Consider the following 23,005-nt stretch of genomic DNA (forward strand, 5'->3'; position numbering starts at 1 on the left):
CATGCCCTCTGGATTGTGGTAGCTTTGTGATAAGTTTTGAAAGTGGAAAGTGAAGTTTTCTAACTTTGTTCCTTTCAGGATCTTTAAACCTATTTGGGGTCCCTCATATTTACAAATGAATTTTAGGATCAGCTTGTTTGATTCTGCAAAGAACCAAGCTGATGTATTAGCAGGGATTGTGTTGAATCTTTAGATCAGTTCAGGAGCCGTAACAATATCAAGCCTCTCTGTCTTCCTTCTCTTTTCTCTACTGGTACCCAGAAACTCATTTTCAAAATCTAGCCCGGCTTGAAATGCTCAGAAATGCTCAGGTTTTCCTGCCTGGACCACAAGAGAGCACCAGGGAAAGGCCCTTCGCACAGGGAGCAGGGCCCTTTGAACTAGGATGCCCACTGCATCCGTGCAGAAGATGATAAGTCCCACTTCACTGAGCTTTTGAACCCCTCAAAAGCAGCCATCCTTTCAGCCTTCTGTCTGAACATCCCAGCACAACAGTGGTCTCTGCCTGGGATGGCATTGGGAGATGTTTCCAGAAGGCCTGGCATCCACGCCCTTGGGTCTCCAAAACAGAGCATATTAACAGCACAATGTACACTTCTTGCATTGATATGGATAAAGAGGGTCCTTTTTTTTTACTTTAAATTTTCCTTTCTGGGTTGGCAGGGCACAGCTGAGCTAGGTGAAGAAAGCCTTCATGGATGCCAGTTGTGCGTTAGTGAGAACTTAAAAAAAAAAGTCTTAGGCTTATGGTGCTCTCTTATGCAGAGCTGGACTTTATATCCCAAACTATTGTGTCTGTAGGAATTCTCCAAACCTTCTTTTCTGTGTATTTTAGTCAGGTTAGATTAAGCTATGCTGCAATAACAAATCAATCTTGAACTCTCAGGAGTTTTGTATAATAAAATGTATTTCTCACTCATACTAAATTGGTGAACCATTGCTTTGGGGACTGGGGGAAGAGCAGAGGCCTCAGAGAATTCCTTTCTCAGCCTAATGAAATGTTTTTATCTCCAGGTGTGGCTCTGTGGGGGCAGCATGGAGGTCCTGCCTTGCTCCCGGGTGGCGCACATTGAGCGGAAGAAGAAGCCATACAACAGCAACATTGGCTTCTACACCAAGAGGAATGCTCTCCGGGTGGCTGAGGTCTGGATGGATGATTACAAGTCTCACGTGTACATAGCATGGAACCTGCCCCTGGAGGTAGGTCCCTTTTCACCATCCCGGGACAGTGAGCCTTGCTGTTCAGATCACAGATTCCCTTAGTGAGCCAGAAATATGTCACCTGTGGGAAATCATGAATGGATTTTGGAAGGTTCACAGATGTCAGAGGCTTAAATCCCCTGCTTTGCCTGGGGACAGATGCCACAGAAATAAATCCACTTACAGAGGGTCTTATGTGTTAATCCCTGTCTTATTGCATTAATCTAGTGGACCTGCTTCTGACCACACATAGTGTCCAGCAGGCTCTTGCCCAAGCCCTTGGCACTGCACCCTCATCTGCCTTCACTGTTCTCCCCTGGAGCACCAGCTGCTTGGTGCCACATGCCTGGCCAGCCTCTTCCCTCTCTTCCACATTCCGCTAGAATCTGGCCTGGGAAACTCCTGATGCCACAGTCCTGCAGGCTGTGCTCCAGCTTGGTTTAAGTCCCAGCTGTCACTTAAGAGTTACGGGGGCTGCCCAAATCCACGCGTCTCCTCTGCACCTTCATTTCCTCCACTGTAAAGGGGGTGATACCAAGGGCCCCCTCCCAGGGTGATCCTGCAACTAGGGGCACTAGTACAGGGATGTGGCAGAGCAGGGCCTGGCACAGGAAGCCCTGTCCATCCCTAGAGCAGGCCTGGGAGGAGGGCGTGAGGCTGGAGTGGCCCCAGGAAATACCAAGTGCTTGGCCAGCTAGGCTGTCCCGGGCTGTTAGGATGGCCATAATACAGATGAGGAGACGGCGGCTCTGTGAGGCGCATGTACTATGTTCAGGTCATGTCGCAACGCACGGGCAGGCTGTGCACCCCTGTCTCCATGGGACCCTCTGCGCAGCCCTGCGGGGTCTGTGGAATGTCAGTCATTGTCCCTCTATATAGATGGATCTAGATTGGGGATGTGGCCTGGAGTCAGGGGAGCTGATGGTGCCTCCAGCCCAGTGCCCCTATCACAGTGCCCCTGCCCATCCCTGGGGGAGGTGTCTGCAGGCACCTGAAACCAGCTGTAGTACTGAACCCACACAGGCCGAGCGTCCATAGTGATCACGGACATGACATTCAAAATGTTTCTTGGTGCATTTTAGGTTTGCAGTTTGCAGAGTAGAGATGGTCAGCCAGGAAAGTTTATGTGAATATTACAAAATCTGAATAAACCCTGAATGCTGGTTGAAAGGAAAGCAAGGACCGGGAGAGGGGCCAGTGACAAATGAAAGATGGAGACCAGGCAGAGATAGACACCAGAGTTTATTGCCAGAGCTGCCCAATAGAGGCCCTCTCTCCATAGACGGAGAGGGCAACACAGGCTTGGGGTTTGGGGCTTATATGGGGGAGGCTCAGGGATTAGAGCTGGGCGGGTCCTAATGCCCACTGTTAAGGGTGGGGTTGGTATGAGGGGTGGTGAGCCTTTCTCAGAAACACCCTTGAACTGGAAAGCGAAATTTTTCTTAAAATAGTGGCTGTCACTTAAGATGTCCATCTAGATGCTAAGCAAGGACCTTACACTGGTCCCAAGCATTTAAAATAAAGCACACTCAACCTGTATGTATTATTTTTTATACATACACACCTATGAACAAGTTTAATTTATAACTTAGGCATAGTAAACAAAAATAACTCATAATGAATTAGGACAATAATAACAACACATTGTAATAAAAGTTACTTGAAATTACATGAATTGCTTATTTCCAGAATTTTCCTTTTAGTCTGTGTGGACTGTGGTTGACCACAGTTCAGTGAAATTGCAGAGAGTGAAATCACAGATGGGGGGCTACTGGATTACTGGTCCCCAGTGCTGAGGGTCCCTATCATGATTTTTAAATATGACCATCTTCATCAATCATGCTATATTCAAACCAATAGTTAAATGTTACTGCTCCTGTTTGCCTTGGGATTGGATGAGTTGACTTTAAAGGATTTTTTTCTTTAAAATCAATGTCCCACTGCTAAAAAAAATGTTAGCGCAATCATCTGAACTCTCTGCTCTGCCCCCAAGTGCCACCTGACCGCCCTCCATGGAGGGGCAAGCCTCCTGCCACCACTGATCTGCAGCCACCTGGGCAGGACTGTGGGTCCTGTTCCAGATACTTTATTTCCCCGTCAGCACGCAGCAGCCCATTACAGGTTCATTCCTGTAAAAGCAGAGTGAATTATTCATTAGAGCGTCATTACGAGCTTTGCAATGGGAAATTATTTTCCCTTCTGCATATAATGAGCTTCGCCAGGAGCCAACAAAGGAAAACCACACGTGTATGCAGAAGACAGACAGAAGGAGGTTACAGGCATTTGTTTTCTTGCCTTAATCAAATAATTCCTCCAATAACTGGCTCTGATCATTCCTGGGAAGAGAAGAGGGAAGGTGGGGGCCCACATCAGTGCCTCTCAGAAGCCCCTCCCCAGGAAGAGCAGGGCGTGGTCTGGGCTTCTTGCTGCAGGATTCTGAGCACCCCTGGGACGGGACCCTCCCAGCAGGGTGTGTGTGTGTGTGAGCGTGTGTGTGTGTGTGTGTGTGTGTGTGTGTGTGTGTGTGAGCGTGTGTGTGTGTGTGTGTGGGTATGTGTGTGGGTGTGTGTGTGTGTGTGTGTGTGTAGGGCCTCAGGCAGGTCCCCTAAGGCCACTGCTGTGCAAGCCCATGGGCTCCCTCCCCTCCCAGAAAGCTCCTCAGAGAGGGGGCCCTGCGCCTGCTCCAGTGGCTGACGCCCCTTCTCTCCTCTGCTTCCAGAACCCGGGGATCGACATCGGCGACGTCTCCGAGAGGAGGGCCCTAAGGAAGAGTCTGAAGTGTAAGAACTTCCAGTGGTACCTGGACCACGTCTACCCGGAAATGAGGAGATACAATAACACTGTGGCCTACGGGGAGGTAACTCAGGCCACGCCCTGGGCTGGGTCTGTGGGGAGGGGGTGGCTCTGCCACGGGAGAGGGACTGGCCCTCAGAGGTGTGGCCCTGGCAGTGAGGTTCTCCCCAGTGGGGAGGGGGCCAATGCCACCTAACCCCTTCCGGGTGTCCTCCCGAGCTCAGCTCGGTTCTCTCTGAACCCCAGCAGGGCTGGGCCTCCTGACCAGGTCATTCACTCCTCTTGTTTGTCTTGCCCTCCACACAAGGACCTCCACAGGATGGGGACTGTGTTGTCTTGTTCATGAAACTCAGCACAGTGCCAGACACAGACCAGGCCCTCCATAAATAAATATTCAATTACTGTGTGATAGATTAATTGCATAAATATTAGAATAAAAGTTAAAAGCTTGGCCATCTGAAATCATTATGTGGAACAAATACAACATAAAAACATTTATGTCCTTAATATATAAAGACCTGTTACGAATCTAGAGTTAAACCACTTAAGATCCCAGTGGGGAAATACACAATTCTCAAAACATGAGACGTTCCGATGTTAATAGCAAACATGAAAATAGGATTTGTTTCTTTCCTCTTAAAATACTTTAAACTGGCACGTGGATAAGCATCTGCAGGCCTGTGGTTGGGAGGATGAGGGGAGGGGAAGCCTCCCCCTGAGCAGCTTATTGGGAACACTGCAGTGTCCGCACCCTCGGCACTGTAATCCAGTCATATGAACCTACCTCTATTCTTTCAAAATCGGAAATATAACTAAAGCTTTGTGTATAGGGTCCCTCATCCTAGCCAGAGCGAAACAAAATGCAGTTGTCCAAAAATGGGAGGGTTGACTGACTGTGTGAAGGACCGTAAAGGACGATGGAAGAACACAAAAGACCTTGAAGGACCTTGAAGGTCTGTAAAGGACTGTGAAGGACCACAGGGACTGTGAAGGTCCATGAGGGACCATGAGGGACCATGAGGGTCTGTGAAAGATTGTGAAGGACCATGGGGGACCATGAAGTTCTGCGAGGGACCATGAAGGTCCGTGAGGGACCGTGAGGGACTGTGAGGGACTTTGAGGGACCATGAGGGACCATGAAGGTCCATGAGGGACTGAGACGGGCCATGAGGGACTGTGAAGGACCATGAAGAACCATGAAGGTCTATGGAGGACCATGAAGGACTGTGAAGGACCATAGAGGACTGTGAAAGTCTGTGAGGGTCCTTGGAGGACCGTGGAGAACCTTCAAAAGACTTTTCAGGATCGTGGAGGACCTTGGAAAGACCGTGGAGGACCATGGAGGACCTTGGAGAACTGTAGAGGATTGTGAAGGACTGCAAAGGACCATAGAGAATGGTGAAGGTCCATGGAGGACCGTGGAGGACCGGGAAGGACCATAGAGGATTTTGAAGGACTGTGAAGGACCATAGAGAATTGTGAAGGTCCATGGAGGACCGTGGAGGACCAGGAAGGACCATAGAGGATTGTGAAGGACTGTGGAGGACCGTGGAGGACTGTGAGGGACTGTGAAGCACCATGAGGGACCATGAAGGATGTGAAGGACTTGGAGGACTATGTAGGACCTTGGGGAACCTTGGAGGATTGTGAAGGACTGTGAAGGACTATGGAGGACCGTGGAGGACCACGGAGGATGGTGAAGGATTGTGAAGGACCGTAGAGGATTGTGAAGGTCCATGGACTATGAAGGATTGCCAACATCATTATTCTTTTCTGTGTCCCCAAAGTGTACCGAGAGGATGTTACTCTTATAAACCATAAGGATGGTTTTTAAGCAGTTTTAAGCTCTGCTCACTTGTTGGCCTAGACATGATTTGGGTGCACAAGTAGGGTCCTCCTGCCCTCCATCTTGATTCACGTGGTTAGGTTGGTCTGTGGAAGATGCACCCAGAGGGCCCTGGAGGGGGCTGCAGCCTGTCCCTTTGCCCTCTTGCCTTGGTCCTTGGGTGGCAGGTGGTGTGATGGGCCTGGAGGTCTGCGCTGGAGAAGGCCTCGCACACCCCAATGAGATGTGCCCAGGAGCAGGGTGTCCTTGGGGACCTCATCTATTTCCTCCACAAGTGAGTTCTAGGCACCAAGGAGGGTGCCTGGCATGTCACAGGCCATCAGGAAATGGTTCCAGGTATGCAGATACATGTTGCTAGGGCTTCTCGTGGTGGCCAGGTCTTGCTTGTTCTTTAGTTTTCATTTTTGGCTTTCCTGCCAGTAATGGCCTGAGAAGCCAGCCCTTGCGTCCCAGGGCTACAGAGCCAGCATCAGTGCTGAGGTTCACTTAGGATGTCTGTCCCCATCCGACTCCTCCCTGAGGTGCCTTGAACCTCAGGTGGGTGACCAGAGTTCCTTACAGAAAGTCCCCTCAGCTCCCGTATGCTGTGGACAGAGGAGTTAGGAGCCAGGCTGGAGCCCAGGACACAGGCACAGGAGGACTTCCTCCTGCTAAGGTGGGGCCTTCCCGTCCTGACGTCGGAACCACATGCCCCTCGGCGGTGGGGTGCTGGGGACGGAATGGGGAGCAGCCCCACCAGGAGAGCTCTGATGGCCATGTTTTCTCTGTCCCTGCAGCTTCGCAACAACAAGGCCAAGGACGTCTGCCTGGACCAGGGGCCGCTGGAGAACCACACAGCCATACTGTACCCCTGCCACGGCTGGGGACCACAGGTAGGAGCGTGTCTCTGATCAAGAAGGGACTGGAATCTCCAGCCCACAGGGCTCTGTGGGACTTCTGGGGACTCCTGTTGCCCTGTACTTGGGTGACTGTCCCTATTTTGTGATTCCACACGGTGGGGACTTTCTGGTTGTTTCCCACAGGAGGCAGGGAGTGGGTTCACAGGTAGTTATGTCAGCAAATGCTAAGAGGGCAGTGCGCATGTCCTGTGGAAAGGACCCTGTGAATGAACTTCAGAGTCCCTGCTGGTCTGCAGAGGGGTGCCGCAGGTGCACACGCTGCCATGACCCGAAGGCCTGGCTGCAGCTTGGAAGAAATGAGACGCTTCCCTCCTGAGAAGCTGATGGGCGTGTCCATCCTGAGACTGACATTCATTTGGAGATCAGTGTGACCTGGACCGTGGGTGCTGGTGCAGGTGCAGAGTGCTTCCCGGGCAGGAGGACCGTGTTTCAAAAGCATTTCCAGGGAGCACACAGGCGGCCAGAGGGGCCGAGAGACCAACCTCCAGGTTAAACTGGAGCCTGAAGAAGGGGTTTCCTCTGACGGCTCAGCACTCACCAGTGGGGTGTGTGTGTGTGTGTGTGTGTGTGTGTGTGTGTGTGTGTGTGGACACAGAGCTCAGCAGAGACTCTCCAAGACAGGGAGAAGACTCATCCAAACCTGCCATCAGCCTTGACAGTCGTAAATTTTAAACATGATTCCGCCAACCGAGAGCCACAGAAGAGGGGACTGGTGGTGCTGGACCAGGAGGACCCGAGGGGAGGGCACAAGAGGCAGGAGGCAGGGCTCTCCTGCACCATCTTCATGATGCCCACAACTCCAGTCCAGGCAGCAGGCAGCTGGGCCTGCCCTGGGGTAATGCCACCTGGTGATCTCACTAGACTTGACCATATTTGGGGATATGTCAGGATTCATTTTTAGAACACCTAACTCTCAGGCTTTGCATTGGTCAGCTTTTAGTGACTGTGACCCAAACACCTGAGGAAACAGCTTACAGCAGGAAGGATCTGACTCATGATCTCACAGGTTCTGTCCACGTTGGCTGAGTCCATTGCAAAGCAACATGGGAGAGGGGCATGGTGGGAAGGTACTCCGCTGACAGCAGCCAGGAAGCAGAGAGAGAGAGAGAGGAAAGGACCAGAGACAGAGATGACCCCCAGGCCACACCTCCTTGACCCGCTTCCTCTACCCCCACTCATCTGCCTACAGTCACCACGTAGGAGTCCATTCCCATTGTCAACCCGTCAGCTGGATTAGTCCTGCCTGTGAGGCTGTGGCCCTGGAGACCAAGCCCTTCCTAGATCCCCCACCCTGAACCGGGCCACACTGGGGACCGGGAGCTCAACACAAGAGTTTTCTGAAGGATATTTCAAATCCCACAGGCTACATGTCCAGGAGGACGCCCAGCATGTCACAGGCCATCAGGAAATAGTTTAGGACGTACAGATACATGTTCTGCTAGATGGCACTTGAACTGAGTCCTAGGAACCATGGCATAATAGAGACTCTCTCAGGTAGATATTTGCATAATCACAAAACAGCCTGAAGAAGCCATCTTCTGTGAATGAGGAAGGGGAGAGACGTTCTCCTAAAAACCCCCAGAAATCTGAGCATCCCCTGGCTCTAAGCAATCTCTTGTGTTGGGCACTTCAGGGGACGATTCTCTAAGCCACTCAGGAAGCCTGGGCTGACTTGAGGACCAGGACCTGAAGGGGGCCACACCTGTCACTTGTGGTCCTTGGCCACCTCCTCGCTGCCCACCGCCCTCCCTGGCTGCCCAGAACACCCTCCAACGGTCTGGGGAGGACCCTTGAGAACCTGGCCACACACACACACATCTTTCGGGGCCTCTTTTTCTCTTTTGTTCCCTCCTCTGGGTCCTCCCTCTCAGCACCTGCTGAACTCCAGCAAGGATGCCTAGGTAGAGATGGAATGGACCCTTCACCCCAGAGATGGCCACCCCCCTCCCTTGCCCAGAAGGTGGAAGCCAGGTGCCCAGGCTGCCTGTCCTGCTGGTGTTCCATGGTCTTCAGAGCACAGCGCCAGCCTCTGCTGGAAAATCACTAGGACTCATCTTTCACCAATTCCACCTGCATGCAGAGCTTCTCCAAATGTGTGCGCCTACCATTTAGCTGATTATGGAACAACAAGCCAAATTAGGCTGCCCCTTGCCCCCGACCACTGACTCAGAGAGGAAAGCTTGTGAATAGCCCTGGTCGCGTGCCATGAGCTGATTTTTAAAGTGGGTCTAATGTGGTTTTCGGTGCCACCACATGTTCTGAATTAAGCACTCACCCTCAGCATGGCACTCCCACTGCCAGGCGGGAGTCCCTCTGCTGGCTCATCAGGGTGCCCCTTCCCATACACTCCTTCCAAGCCTGGCATGTACCTTGGTGTCTTTAGACTGACCCTTAAGTGCTGTGGACATGCAGGCTGAATCAGAACTCCTGGAACCAGGCATCTCCCCAAAGAAGGAGCTGGTGTTCCATGGACAGTGTTAGCTTAATTAATGGACTCTGCATTGTAATTTATTATCCAGCAGCAATTAAACAGAGATAAAATGGGCACTGAGGAGGGTGATTTCCTGTCTTGTAGCATGTGTTTGTCAACAAGATGGAAATGATTCCCGGCCATTTAAGGGCCTGCTCCCTCCAAGTGTCTGCAGCGAGCTCCTTATGGCCTCAGCCCCCCCCCCATAGCTGACTGGTCAAGACAAACATGCACCTCTCTCTGGAGCCTACGTTTTATTTTAAGATTGAATGTCAAGAGCGCAGCCACCCTCTGTGTTGGCTGGGACCCATTTAGAGCAGGAAGTCTTGTCTTGCGAGGCCCACAGGCTCCCCTTCCAGTGCCAGGCTGACTTCCCCCTGGGAACATGGCCAGGTAGGTCCCCAAGCTGCAGCACCCATGGGGAAGCCCAACAGCTTTGGCTGCCGCACGTGGAAGTCCCCAGGCCCTGGGTTTGACCTCCTCTGTCAGGCCAGCTGGTCCACCCTCCCCAGCCTCTGCTTCTGAGAGCAAAGCCGCTAAGGTGTGGTCAGAAAGAGATAACCAACCGGTGGGCAGCGCTGCCCCCAGGGGCCCAGGCACTTGCTGAAGCATCCTCCACAGTCCTGACCTTCCCCAGGGCCCTGAAGTGGCCCTGGAATCTCAGCCACTGAGCTGCTGTCCAAGGTCCTGATGGTGCTGCTCCTGGTCAACGCTCTCCCAAAGCTGAGTTCCAACCCCTGCCCAAGTCAGCTCTGAGCACTCCAGGCCAGGGCCACACCAAGACAGGGGACAGAAATGCCCACGAGGCCCATTTCATCGTCCTCCTCATACTCTGCCTGATGGGTAGTCACCCCCCCCCATTTTTTAATGAGAAAATGGAGAGGCTGAGCCATGCTGGTTTCTGAGTACAAGTCATGTGACTCGTAGCCTTGGAATCTCCTCTGTGCTGTCCGCAGATTCTGAGAATATCTCATATCCATGAGCTCCGAACTGTGCTGTAGCCCACGCTGGGCACTACAGGGAGGCTTATACCAGCACAGGGGACGCATTTGCCGCTGGACTGTAAAGAGCAGGGTGCAGAGACAGGGAGCCCAGGGCGCGTTCTGGGAACACGGCGGAGGTGGCAGGCAGGGATCCCGGGCAGTCATGGGAACAGAGATGGAGAACACAATGTCAGGACGGGCCAGGGCTTCCCGTCCAGCACCTCAGATGTGTCCACAGACTCCCAGCCACCTGGGAACTCATCACACACATGGCTCCTGACTGTAGTCCCAGACAGCTGAACACCGGGCCCCAAGGTCCTATCCAGCATCTCTCAGGACTTTGCCTTCACAGCCACCTGCTGCTGGCCATGAGTCTACTGAGGACAGGTCTGGGTTAGACGTCAGAGGGAGTGGCTCTGCCTCTGCTGGTCTGGGGCATGTCTAGTCTATGCCCGGTGTCTCAGCTTAATCTTTAAAAGATTTATAACACTACCTCAGTTTTTATATAACTGAGTTTTTATTTATTTATTTATTTGGTGCCAGGGATCAAACTCAGGGTGCTTAACCACTGAGCCATATCCCCAGCCCTTTTAAAAAAAATTATTTTAACACGGGGTCTTGCTAAGTTGCTGAGGTTAGCTTTGAACTAGGGATTCTCCTGCCTCAGCCACCAAGGTTTTATATATTTTTAAAATAAAATGTACTCTGTATAATGTAAACTTAGGCCATTTTTTTGAGAGGGGGTCTCGCTGTGTTGCCCAGACTGACCTAAAGCTACTGGGCTGAAGTGACCCTCCTGTCTCTGCCACCGGAGTAGGCGCTGCACACACCACCATGCAGCTTTAGTTCTGCAAGAGACCGTGCAGTCAGGTGACTTGCCTCAGACATGGAGCAGTTCCGTCACCCCAGGTCCCCTGAGCCCTGTGCATTACAGCCAGCTGAGGACCCACTGAAGGGGGCTGTTCATGGGAGTCATCTCTGCACTCACGCGTGCACACTGAAGACGTCCCAGAAGGTGTCAATACGGCTTCCTCACTGAGCCGGGGATGGCAGCTTCCAAGAGCTGGTGCCATGACAGAGGTGTGACCCAGGAAGGGCTCTGAGTGACGTGCCCTGGGGAGCTCATGAGCAGGCTTTGGACAGCCAGGAGCTACGGCGTGACGTGCCCAGGTGTGCGTGGCCGTGAGGCTCTGAGGGTGGCCACAGGCTCCGTCCTGGGGGCTTTCGCAGGGGCAGGCTGGGGCAGGTGTGGTGCCCTCTCCTCTGCGGGCCTCATTGGCGCGTCTCCCTCTTCCTCTGCCTCCTGTTCCCAGGGCCTGACATCCTTTACCTCAGTTAATTCATCACCAGGAGGACAGATGTGAATGCTTTGATCCCATAATTAAATTTAATCTGATCTTGGGCTCATTCTCCGGTGGCTTCATCTTTTAAGCAATACATCATCCAAACACCTTGTCACTGTGATGCATTGTGCCAATAAGGCACTCGTGCCCTGCTGGGGTGGCAGGACTTCTCTGAGCCATTAGCATGTGAAAGGCAACACAGGGGAATGACATCTAGCAGCCAAATGCATCCTATAAGTGCGGCGTCCAGGGGCAGCGCCCTGAGAACCTGTTGGAGTCGGCACCCAGGAAAAGGCGGGTTTGCCACAAAGAGCAGCCTGCATGCGCCTCCCGCTTGACAGGATGCCAACCCACTAGTCCCTTCCCGCCGTGGGACTCGGGATCCTGGGAAACTGTAGTCCTGTGGGAACCGGGGACTGGGGGACCCAGGGCAGGCGCTGTTCCTGCTGAGAAACCTTGCTGCACATGCGAGATTCGAATCTGGAGGCCAAGCAGAGAGGAGAAAAGCCACCGTGGGCTCTGCACATCTGAAATGCACACCAGGGAGGCTCCCTTCGCTCAACGCCTCCCGCCCTCCGGGACAATACCTATAAGCTCACTCTGCCTTGCTGCAGGTGGTGGGATGTGAGGAGCTTTTTCTGCCTTCGCTGTGACTCATCTTCTCTCAAACGTTCCTGGGGTTCCTGATTTTACCCCCTGGAGTGGTCAGCTCCCCCCTGACACCTGAGGCTGAGCAGAGATGCAGCGGCGCCTCCTTCCCCACCATTTGCTCTTTGACTTTGGTGTCTCCACCCCTGGTCCCCCTTCTGATCCCCCTGGCGAGTGGCTGTCATGGTCCACACAGGGATGGGAGTGCTGATTCCTAAGTGGCATCCGGAAGTCACGGGGCAGGGTGGGGGTTTAGACTTCACCCTAGGAGGACTCATGGTCGTAGGGGGACATGCCGGTTTCTGATTTGTCAGAATGGATTGAGGAGCTCTTTCCAGGAAGGTGACCTGTGGTCATACATGGCTTCCCATCGAGGATGGCAGCTAGAAATTTCGTTTCTCCATAGAAGTTTAGCTGACTGCTCTGCAGACACAGGTGTTGTGCTGGGGGTGGACTTGGGTAAGGAGCTCGGGACAGTGAAGGGAGGGGGTTCCCACATGGCCAGCGGAGCCCTCCTGCTTGCCCAGGGACGTCACTTCCACCAGCCCAGTGAGTGAAACCCGCTGCTCATCTTTCTCTCTTCTTTCCGACCCTAAGGCACAGCAGCACACAGAGTTTGGAAAATACAAATTTAAACCATCTACAATCCTTCCACCCCAAACAATTCTTTTCATTACTGAGACTTTTGCTTTCAGCTTTCCTTTTTTTTTTTCCCCAAAAGAAACATGTTGATTTGTAGGCTGTTTGCATATCACTGAATTAATAAGGAAATCCTGTTGCTGCTTCTGAAGCGTGGGAGGGGGAGAAGCCCCTGCAGGGAGGTGCTCATGCCATAGCAGAGGGGCTACGGGACAGGCCTGAAACCTCACAGGAGCCTCATTCCCAGGATCCCCGTTCACTGAAGCCTGGTTTCTCTTTGGAGAGGTGGTATCTGTTGGATGATCATCGAGAAGGTTTGCATCCTGGCAAACCAGGATGAAGGGTGAATCCAAGTGGCTCTGGTTGGTGGAGACGTCACAGCCCCTCTGCTGCCGTCCACCAGGCACGGACAGCCTCCTAGTGGCTTCCTTCCTGTAGTGTGGGGTGGACATCCAGGGGACAGGCCTGCTCCCAGGGGCTTCTCTCAGCTTGGCTGCTGCCTTCTGCCCCCAGGGGCCAGGTTTGTGTCTGTGAGACTCCTGCAGGGCCTGAGTTTGGGCCTGGCCATAAGCAACAGGAAACGAGGCCCCAACCTGGTGGACCTGGGGCCAGCCAAAGTCACCGGAGCACCATAGACTCCTTGTCATGTTTCACTCCATCAACACACTGCCCAGTGTGGCTCCTGGGGTCTTTGGTGGCCCCTGCCTCTGAGTGAGACTGCGGTCAGTGAATAGCACCTCGCATGCATCCTGTCCCTGAGCCAGCTCACCCTTGGGGATGCTGAGACGTGCTGGCCTTTGTCTTCTTGTGCCCATGGGGTCCAGATCACACCTGACCTCACCTTACCCTGCACTCCTCACTGAGCATTATACAAATGTAGTTCTTTGTAAGAAAAAAGTCTGAGTTTGGGAGCCCAATGTCACCACCTTTATTGAGCCACTAAATTTCGCGAGGCACTTTAAACACCTTGTTTTACTTACCTGCTGTGACCTGCGGTGAGGCAGGTGTTACGGCTCTGGTTTGCAAATGAAGAAGCCGAGCCCTTGGAGCAAATGACTCATGTCCGTGTTGGTAGAAACAGCTTTAGGTGTTTGAAGCCTGAGTGTCCATGGGCCAGCTCTGAGGTGGGGGGCTAGCTCTGTGTTGGAGAGCTGGTCCAGCACGCACCAGGTCCTGGGGCTAATCCCCAGCACAGGGGAGGAAATGAGCCCATGTGTCAGGTTTGGGGGTCTCAGAGACAGACGCAGTGCACACAGGAGGATGTGAGGAAATGAAAGTCACCAGGGAAGGGAAGTCTCCCAGAGCCACCAATGGGCAATACTGCCAGTGCATGAAAAACAAGGGATTTGCTCAGCTTCAGCGTGTCCCTTGGCACAGAGGAGGGGTGGCTTGTGGCTGAGAAACACAGACACCAGCTTCCAGAATGCCCGAGGGCAACATTGCCAGAAGGGAACTTCCTGAACCCCCAGGGTGGCCTGGGACACAGCCCCCATGCTCGTTGGCTCTTCCTGGAAACACGCCCGGGCCCAGGTCTAGTAGTGAGAGGGCAGCGGACAAACCGTTCAGGAACTTCCTACAGGGCAGCTGCCCACAGCTTCAAAAGAGCCGAGTCACCGCAGAGGGCGGGCTGCGGGGCCCATCAGCAGAAGCAGCCTTGGAGACCCCAACACTGAGCGGAAGTGACCTTGGGTCCTGGGCAGGGACTCCCAGGAAGTCCTGCCTCTGCAGACAGAGCTGCCCTGACGCTCATCTCCTGGCTCTGGTGGTCCTGCTATGGTTATGGGAAGCCACCTCAGGACAGGCTGGCAAAGGGCAGCGGGTCCTCTCTGCTGTGGATTTTTTGTAGATCAAGAGCTATTTCAACACAACAGGGTTGCACACCCCGTTCAGGAGGTCCCGGTGCTGAGAGTAGGTGGTTGAGAGGTCGGGAAAGCACAAGGGGACACTGGACCCCGGGTTGACAGGTGCACAGGACGGTCATTTACTGAGATGGGGACACAGGTATGGGGGAGTGACGAGTTCTGTTTGGAGCACCGTGAGGCTGGGGAGGGAGACGGGGAAGCCCAGCTGTACCCTTTAGGCCACAAGCCCCCAAGGCCGGAACAGAACTGCAGTGGAAGATGGGCTCCTGGAGTGTGCTGAGGACCCACCCAGATGTGGCCGCACACTCAGTAGCCAGCAGAGCCACCTGGAGAAGCAGAGTCCAGTCCTGCTTCAAGGACCTGTGTGCTTTCCACAAGAACAACAAAACCACGGGTGGGGAGGAACTGCCCATGGAGCATGGAGGCGGCCAGACTGGGCTGAGTGCAGGGCAGGGTTCCTGACAGGGGGGTGGGGGCTGGGCGGGGAGTGGCGGTCAGGAGTCCACAAGGCTCTGTGAGCTGAGCACATGGGAAGGTGGGTGAGGGGAGGCAGGATCAGTGGAAAGGAGCCAGATGCACCCCTAGAACCTTCTGGGGAATTCAGCAAACACGGAGGGTCAACGCTCAGAATGTAAATGCTCTGTCGTCTTAATTTGAACAAAACTGTGCCAAATGCTATATTTCCCTGGAGTCAAATTGTGGGATATTGGAGCAGGAGCATAGGCTATATATTTTTTTCCTAAGAGAAATTTATGAGCTGGCCTCCTGGAACCATGTGGAAATTGACCGGCCTGTCGGTGCAGATTGGCCCTTCTGATAACCAGGCTTCCGGCTGCTGAGAAAAGCTCTCTAGGCCTATGGCCCCGGTGCAGGGAAGGTGGGTCTCTGGTGGAGAAGGGCGTGGTGCCCACTGGTGACCCTCACACCCTGAACGTCGGGCACGGTGTGTTCCAGAAGCGTCAGCTTGTGGGCCCAGCCGCGGGGAGAAGGACTTCAGGTGAGCGGAACTGTCCCTGCTGAAGAGTCCCAAACCATGAGGACAGAGAAACCTCTGCACCAGGGCACTGGGGAAGGAGCAGCCTCTACAGGGCTGTGGTCACTCCTGAGGGCATTGCACAGATGGACAGACCCAACAACAAGGTCTGGAGTGTCACACACTCAGACATGAGGGCGCCTGGCCACTCTCAGGTGTGATTCTTCAGATCATCTGCACCCGTTCTCTCGCCTGTGAATATGAGCAGGGCCTCCTGGACTCCTGTTCAGTCCAAGGCCGACTTGGAGTGGACGGTCTGCTTGGGCTGGTGGAGAGCAGTCCAGAAGCAGAGAACAGGCAGGGCCCTCCTCCACCCATGGCCACCTTGAGATACACAAGGGGCAGTAAGCCCAGGGTGAGGGTCGTGCGAGCCAAAGACCCAAGGCAGGAGTGGAGCATGGGAGTGGCTTTGGGGTGGGATCCAGAGACACCAAGAGTCCGATCCAAAGCATAGGAATCCAGGCAAGGACACAGGATCTGGACCAAACCAGGAAAGCAAAGGGGAAGGGAGGAGCTAGAGCAGGGTGAGGGACAACTCAAGCAGCCCCCAGATAGCCTGAGAGCCCCCAGGTGGGCTGTTGAGGCACCAGGTGTCAACCCCTGGACAAGGGTCTGTGGGACAGTAGGAAGCCCAGAGGGTCTGAGCTGGAGAGGAGCCAGACCAGGATGCACTGGCCACAGGAGGCCAGCTTGGAATCTGATGGAGGGAAGAAGTTCTGGGGAAGCACGGGGACTCCCGTTGTCCAGGGGTGGGTGACATGCAAAAAAGTGACATCTGACACAGGCATGCTCCTCTTGAGAGGTTGTGAGGCTCCCTAACTGCTCTGCGAGGGGATCCTGTTATCATTCCCACTGTAAAGATGAGGACAGAGTCCCCGTGGCTGGCGTAGCCCACCCAGGGCCACATAGCCACTGAGCGGCAGAGTCTTCCTCAACCTCTGCCCTCAGAGCACCCTGCCTGTCGGGCACCTGTGCAGCCAGGGATGTTGCTTGGTTGGCAGATGAAGGCGGCGAGCAGTTGGCCCCTGATGCAGATGCAGATCATGCTGAGGAAGAGACAGTACTGGCTAGCGCTCCCCTGCGGACAGGGACTCCGTTCTGCCTTCCAATTCACACAAGGACAAGAAGGAAATGATCAGTCACTGAGAGAGCCTGCTCACCTGCCCTATGCAATGACGGGGAGCCTCCAGGGAATTGCCTCTGGATCCCTGGAAGGCCGCCTGGGTACCTCTCCCATCTGCCCTTTCCTACCAGCTCTTCCTGCCCTTGTCCTGGGGAGCCTCACCTCAGAGACCCCAGCCTCTTCACAAGGCTCTGTGGACCAGACCCTGTGACCCAGCCACCATGTCACTGCCCTGCCATACCTCCTGGAACTGCTGCTTCAGGAAAACCAATTTTGTTTGATAGACAGGGCACAAGCACATCTCCCTGTTCATTCCAAGGAAGGAGTGCATCTTCTGGAAAGAGTTTGAATCCAGCATTATGTCGGAGGCCAAAAGGAGGTTGAGGGGGAGGTTCTTGGGACCACACCAGCCCCAGGAGCTGGTCTTCTTGCCGAAGACACAGGGTTCTGGAGCATGCCTCCTGAGCTCTCCACTGGGTCTTCAAATCACCTTTATGAAGGTTTAAGGTAAGTATGATACTAACGTGCCTCCGCTGAAAGGCCAGATCTGAGGAGCTCTGACAGGTGTATATGCAGACGCAAGGGCCTCCCTAATCAAGACAGAACGTCCCACCCCCCACAGGGGTCCTTGTGCCCTCTTTTCTCTGCCCCTCACCCTCAGGCATCCACTGGGCTTGACCATTTGGAGATAATTTTTGTCTATATTCAGTTTGGGACCTGGCTTTGGGATCTGCCAAAGGCCACGCAGGCAGCAGCTCCCAGGCCTGTTTCCGCCAAGCCTAGATCTCGGCTCTTGGGCCAGCCTGGAGGGCTCTGTCCATGGCCCAGCTGCCTCTTCCCCTTCCTGGCCCAGCTTCCTGCATGCACAGGACAGTGAGGGGGAAAATCTTCTGATACGACCAAGTGCACATATCCGTGCAGTCCCAAGAAGCCATTATTGTGGGCTTCAGCGAAGCAATCAACAAATGAGTGCCCCCCAAGAGGGTTGGAGTCAAGGGCCACGCCTCTTGCGTCTCACCTTGCAGGTTGAGTGGTCTTCCATTGTGAAGGTAGGTCCTGGGAAGACAGGGGAGACCCTTAACAGTGACTCTGTTGAAGTCTTGTTCCTGTGACAGCCTACTGGATAGCCCTGGGTTCTGGAGTCCTTCACAATTACCTGCCTGGCTTTTGTTTATCTGGCTCTACCTGCGTATTTTAGTTCTCCCTCCAGGCGGTCGAATGTGGGTTAATAGTTGTGCATGTCTTAGATCAGCTCAAAGAGAACTTTCTTTTTTCCCCTAAATGAGAACTAATTGTCTTTGAACGCAGAGGTTTTTTCCCTAGTGCATTAGGGTCGTGGATTGTGACGTTCATCTCTCCTCCTGGGCCCAACAGCCCCACTTAGAATAATCCCATCAATTCAAAAGGGATTTACACAGAATTTGCTTTGCCGGGTCCCCAGGCCATGTAACAGTGCGTTGGCTACTGCTGTCCTAAGCTGTCCTAAAAACAGCAGCAACAGCCAAAATGACATGAAGTGCAAAATCATGTGAGTTAAGAGATCCCATCAGGGTGGCAGCATTGAGGACCCTGTGACATGGAGTGGGGCAGGCCAGGGATCCTCCCCCCAGGGAGGATAGGGTGGCCTGTTTGTGAGAAGCGTCAGTCATCTGTTAAGCCTGAGAAGGAGAGCAGGGCCTGTGGTGGCCGCCCTGGCAAAAGCTCACCCTTCCTGCAGTGAGGCTGGGGCATGGGAGGCTTTGAGTGGAGCCTACAGGCTGGTGGTATGAACAGAGCCGGGAGGTGGGGAGGCAGAGCCCCACCAGTGAGGACGGCTCTGTGGAAGCTCAGGTCAGACCTGTCACACATGGAGGTCACATAGAAGCATCTGGGAAGGACGGGGGTGAGGGCAGCAGGAGAGGAAGACAGTACCTGGGGATGAGGAGTGGAGCCTGGGCAGAGATGGGGGTGCTGGTGTACACCTGGGTCGGCAAGTCCCAGGCCCTCGTGAGCCTAGAGGAGGGGAACCCTGTGGCTCCCAACAGAGCCCAGTGGGGGAGCCTGTGCCTCCCCTGCCCCCATTACCTAGGGAGGTGCTGACTGTGCAGACAGCCGCTTGGCTATGACTGGGAGGTACAGAGAGAGGGCATTGGGAGCAGGGTCCGTGGGACTCCTGGTAGGCCAGTCCACCACCTAACCCTGTGCGCACTGTGCATTCACAACACAGCAAAGAAGGTAAACAGCTTGGGAGGAGTCCAACCAGAGCAGTGCGAGACTTGGGCACCGAAAACCTCAAAGCATCGTGGAAGATACCAGAGACCTAAGGGCAAAGCTCTCTGTGAGCAGCGGCTTGACTCTCTCGATGGCAACGCTGCCACCAACCTACAGATCTTGCACAATCCTGATCAGAACTCCAACTCCCTTTCTTCCATAGACATGGAAAAGCCGATTCTAAGATTTCTATGAAAATGGGAGAGATCAAGGGAAGCCAGAACCCTACTGAGAAAGGAATGAGCTGGAGGAAGATTCACACATCCCAGTTTTAAAACTTACTACAAAGCTGTAATAATCAAGCCCATGTACTACAGGCAAAAAGAGAGACTCGAGATCAATGGGATAGCCCTGAGAGCCCAGGAATAAATCCTCACATTTACAGCCGATTGATTTTTGACAAGGTGGCAAGACACTTCAATAGGGAAAGAATAGTCTTTTCAACAAACGGTGCTGGGACAGCCAGGTAGCCACATGAAAAAGAATGCATGTGGACCCTTCCCTTACACCAGTAGAAAAGGGCCTCTGATGGATCAAAAACCCAAGCTCAAGAGCTAACAGGATAAAAAGTCTCAAAAACGTAGAGGGGTAAGTCTTCATGACCTAGATCTGGCAATAGTTTCTTAGATCTGACATCAAAAGTGTAAGCAACCAAAGAAAAAAACAGAGAAATCGGACTTCATCAAAATTAGGAACTTCTGTACCTTAAAGGACGCTATCAAGAAAGTGAAGACAACATTCCCCCCAATGGAGGGATATGTTTGTAAATCATAGATGTGAAAAATCTGGCATCTAGATTAGGAAAAGAATTCTCACAGAGCAACAGTAAAAAGAAAAATAAAGAATTAAAAAAAATGGACCAAAGATAGATGGGCACAATAGCAGGAACCCGTGACCCCAGCCACTTGGGAAGTTGAGGAGAATTGTGGGTTCAAGGCCAGGCTGGGCAACTTAGTGAGAACCTGTGTCAATAAGATAAAACAAGCAGAAGATCTGAACAGACATTTTTCCCAAAGCAGATTCAAAATGGCCAGTAGGCACATGGAAAGATGCTCCGCGTCATTTATCGTTACAGATGCACGTCAAAACCATAACAGCCACTGTAGGAAAGTACTCGGACGGCTGCCATCCCAAACACAGACAGCAGGATTGGCAGGATGTGGAGAAATTGGTACCCTGGTTCATTGTGATGGGAGTCTGCGCCATGAGTCTGCGCCATGCCGCTGCTTTGGAAAAGAGTCTTTGAAACAAAGTTACCATATGACCCAACAGTGAGCAGTTCTATTCCTAGGTAGATAACAAAGAGACCTGAAAATATATGCTCATAAAACATCAGGTGTGAGTGTCCATAGCAGCAAGATTCACAATAGCCCCACAGTGGAAGGACCCCAAGTGTCCGTCACTGGTAGATGGATAAACAAAGTGGACTAAGAGATGAAGCACGACTTGGAAGGGACACTGAAGCTCACAGATCCATGTGTCTCCAGGACTGGAGAGGAGAGGGCCAGGGGCCACAAGAGGAAGAGAAGAAAGGCATCGCCCAAGAGCGCAGTTCTGAGGCCCTGGAAAGGAAGTCCAGCAAGCAGGGTCACCAGGCAGGGGAACAGCAGGGTACAGTCCCAGAGGCAGGAAGGTCTGCTAGGGGTGCAGAGGACAGGGCCGACATCCTTCGGAGGAAGCCATAGTCTGCAGATGGCATCGTGAAAGCTCCTGACCCAGCACCGGGGCAGAGTGGGGTCTGGTTGGCAGCGGGTCCCGGCTCGCCACCTCCCGCCTTGTAGAGGAAAAGTGGACCTGAGATCTGTTGGCCTGACTTGGCCTCCGTCGTTCTTCAGAGCATTGTCCTTCTTCCAGCTTTCTCGTGGAAGCAACCAGGCGCTGGCCTGTCAGTGTAGATGGCCCAGGGCTCTGTGTCTTCCCCCAGAAAGAAATGCCACCAGGGCCCCCATGCCTGCCTGTCCACTCTGATGCCCAAATGGGCTTGGGGCGGGTGTGTGGCCTCTGCAGGGCCTAGCAGTTGGTCTCTCTGTTTCATGCCCTAATGGACCTCAGGTAGGAGAACCTCTAGCTCCCTGCGGCATTCAGCTCCGCTCTTTAAACATCTGGGTCACAGATACACTTGGCTAATTAATGTTCCTGGCTTTGCTCATTTGCTGCTGGATAATAGATTGATTCATAATTTCAATAAGCAGCTGTGTCTATCTTTCCCGTGAACGTAAAGGCAGCTTGCTGTCATTCATCACTTTGCATTTGGTGAATTTAGATATATTCAGGGGATGTTGTTTAGGGAGGGGAGGGTGGGCTTATGATTTTCTCAACATTTTGCCTGGGACAATGACTCTGATTTGAAACTAATTTGGGTGTAGAGCACACATTCGCCGCTTTTCTCTCAAGGGCACTTAATAGACTCCCTGTCACTTGTTCAAGGGGAGCAGGCAGGCTCCCTTTGGGGATCAGAGCTAAGGGTTTGTAGGTCACTTTCCCCAGGAGATGAGAATCTTCTCCACCAGAGAAGGCTCACTCATGTCCCCAAGCAGAGGTGCCTTCTCAGCCACTCTTGGGCAACAGCACCCAGGCTCTCTGAAGAGGTGAGGGTCCTCCAGCAACCTGGGATGAGGCCTCCCTCTTGCTGGTCAGCTGCTGGACCAGGGGCCACTGGGTCTCTAGGGAGCCACAGGGAGAGACCAGGACTCAGCCAGGTGACCAAATATGTTCTTGCCTCAGTTTCCTTGACTAGAAAGTGGGGACAATAATAACGTTTCTCTCACTGAGTCCTGAGTGTCACATCACCACTCCCTGTGTGGCGCTGGGAATGACTCGGGGTGCGTCTTCAACGTCTGCCGTTAATGACTGCCAGCCACCTGGCACGTGGGGTTAGGAGAGCACAGACGAGAGCTGTGCTGGCCTCCCCCGGGGGTCCTCACTGTCACCAGCCTGCGCTGCATCCTCTCAGTGAGAACACAGCCCCGTCCTTCTGCTCCCAGAAGCTCGTGGCTGAGCTGGGTTTGAGGACTCCTGGAAGCATGCCCATAGAGTCCAACTGGGGGGATGTGGCTTCAGGGTTTTTCACTTCTTTTTTTATTTGTTCTTTTTAGATATACACAACAGTAGAGTGTATTTTGACATGTCATGCATACATGGAGTAGAACTTCCCATGCTGTGGAGTAACACGGGTCGTGTATTCATGTGAGGAAAGGAAAGATGGCTCCAGTCCACTCTTCTGTCCTTCCTATTCCCATCCCCCTCCCTCCCCTGCATTCCCCTTTGTCTAATCCCATGAACTTCTATTCTTCCCTACCTGCTTGTTGGTGGGTTAGCATCCGCATATCAGAGAGAACATTCGGCCTTTGGTGTTTGGGGATTGGCTTATTTCACTTAGCATGATAGTCTCCAGTTCCATCAGTTTACCGGCAAATGCTGTAGCTTCATTCTTCTTTATGTGCATATACACTACATTTTCTTATTCATTCATCAGTTGAAGGGCTACCTCGTTTGGCTCCATAGCTTAGCTATTGTGAATTGAGCTGCTGTAAACATGATGTGACTACATCACTCTAGTTTGATAATTTTAAGTCCTTTGGGTACAAACCAAGAAGTGGAATAACTGGGCTAAATGATGGTTCTATTCCTAGTTTTCGGAGGAATCTCCACACTTCCTCCATAGCGGTTGCACCAATTTGCAGTCCCACCAGCAGTGTATGGGTGAACCTTTCCCCCAACATCCTTGCTAATATTTGTTGTTGCTTGTATTCTTGATGATCACCATTCTGAAGGAGTGAGATGAAATCTCAGTGTTAAGTTGCATTTCTCTAATTGCTAGAGATGATGAACATTTTTTCACATATGTGTTGACAATTTATATTTCTTCTTCTGTGAGGTGTCTATTCAGTTCCTTAGCCCATTTATTGACTGAGTT

The 23,005-nt window shown here is 52.9% G+C and overlaps 1 protein-coding gene across 4 annotated transcripts in view; it reads left to right on the top strand.

Annotated features, from left to right (window-relative positions):
• Nucleotides 1-23,005, top strand: part of Galnt17 (polypeptide N-acetylgalactosaminyltransferase 17) — a 355,262-nt gene that overhangs the window by 327,817 nt on the left and 4,440 nt on the right. For all 4 annotated transcript variants that reach the window (XM_078023947.1, XM_078023950.1, XM_078023948.1 and 1 more), the window contains exons 7-9: nucleotides 1,015-1,200; nucleotides 3,920-4,057; nucleotides 6,616-6,711. In XM_078023947.1, the coding sequence (XP_077880073.1) occupies nucleotides 1,015-1,200; nucleotides 3,920-4,057; nucleotides 6,616-6,711 (420 nt within the window). The remainder of the gene's footprint in view (nucleotides 1-1,014; nucleotides 1,201-3,919; nucleotides 4,058-6,615; nucleotides 6,712-23,005) is intronic.

This window comes from Ictidomys tridecemlineatus, chromosome 10 (assembly GCF_052094955.1).
Source record: "Ictidomys tridecemlineatus isolate mIctTri1 chromosome 10, mIctTri1.hap1, whole genome shotgun sequence".
NCBI lineage: Eukaryota > Metazoa > Chordata > Mammalia > Rodentia > Sciuridae > Ictidomys > Ictidomys tridecemlineatus.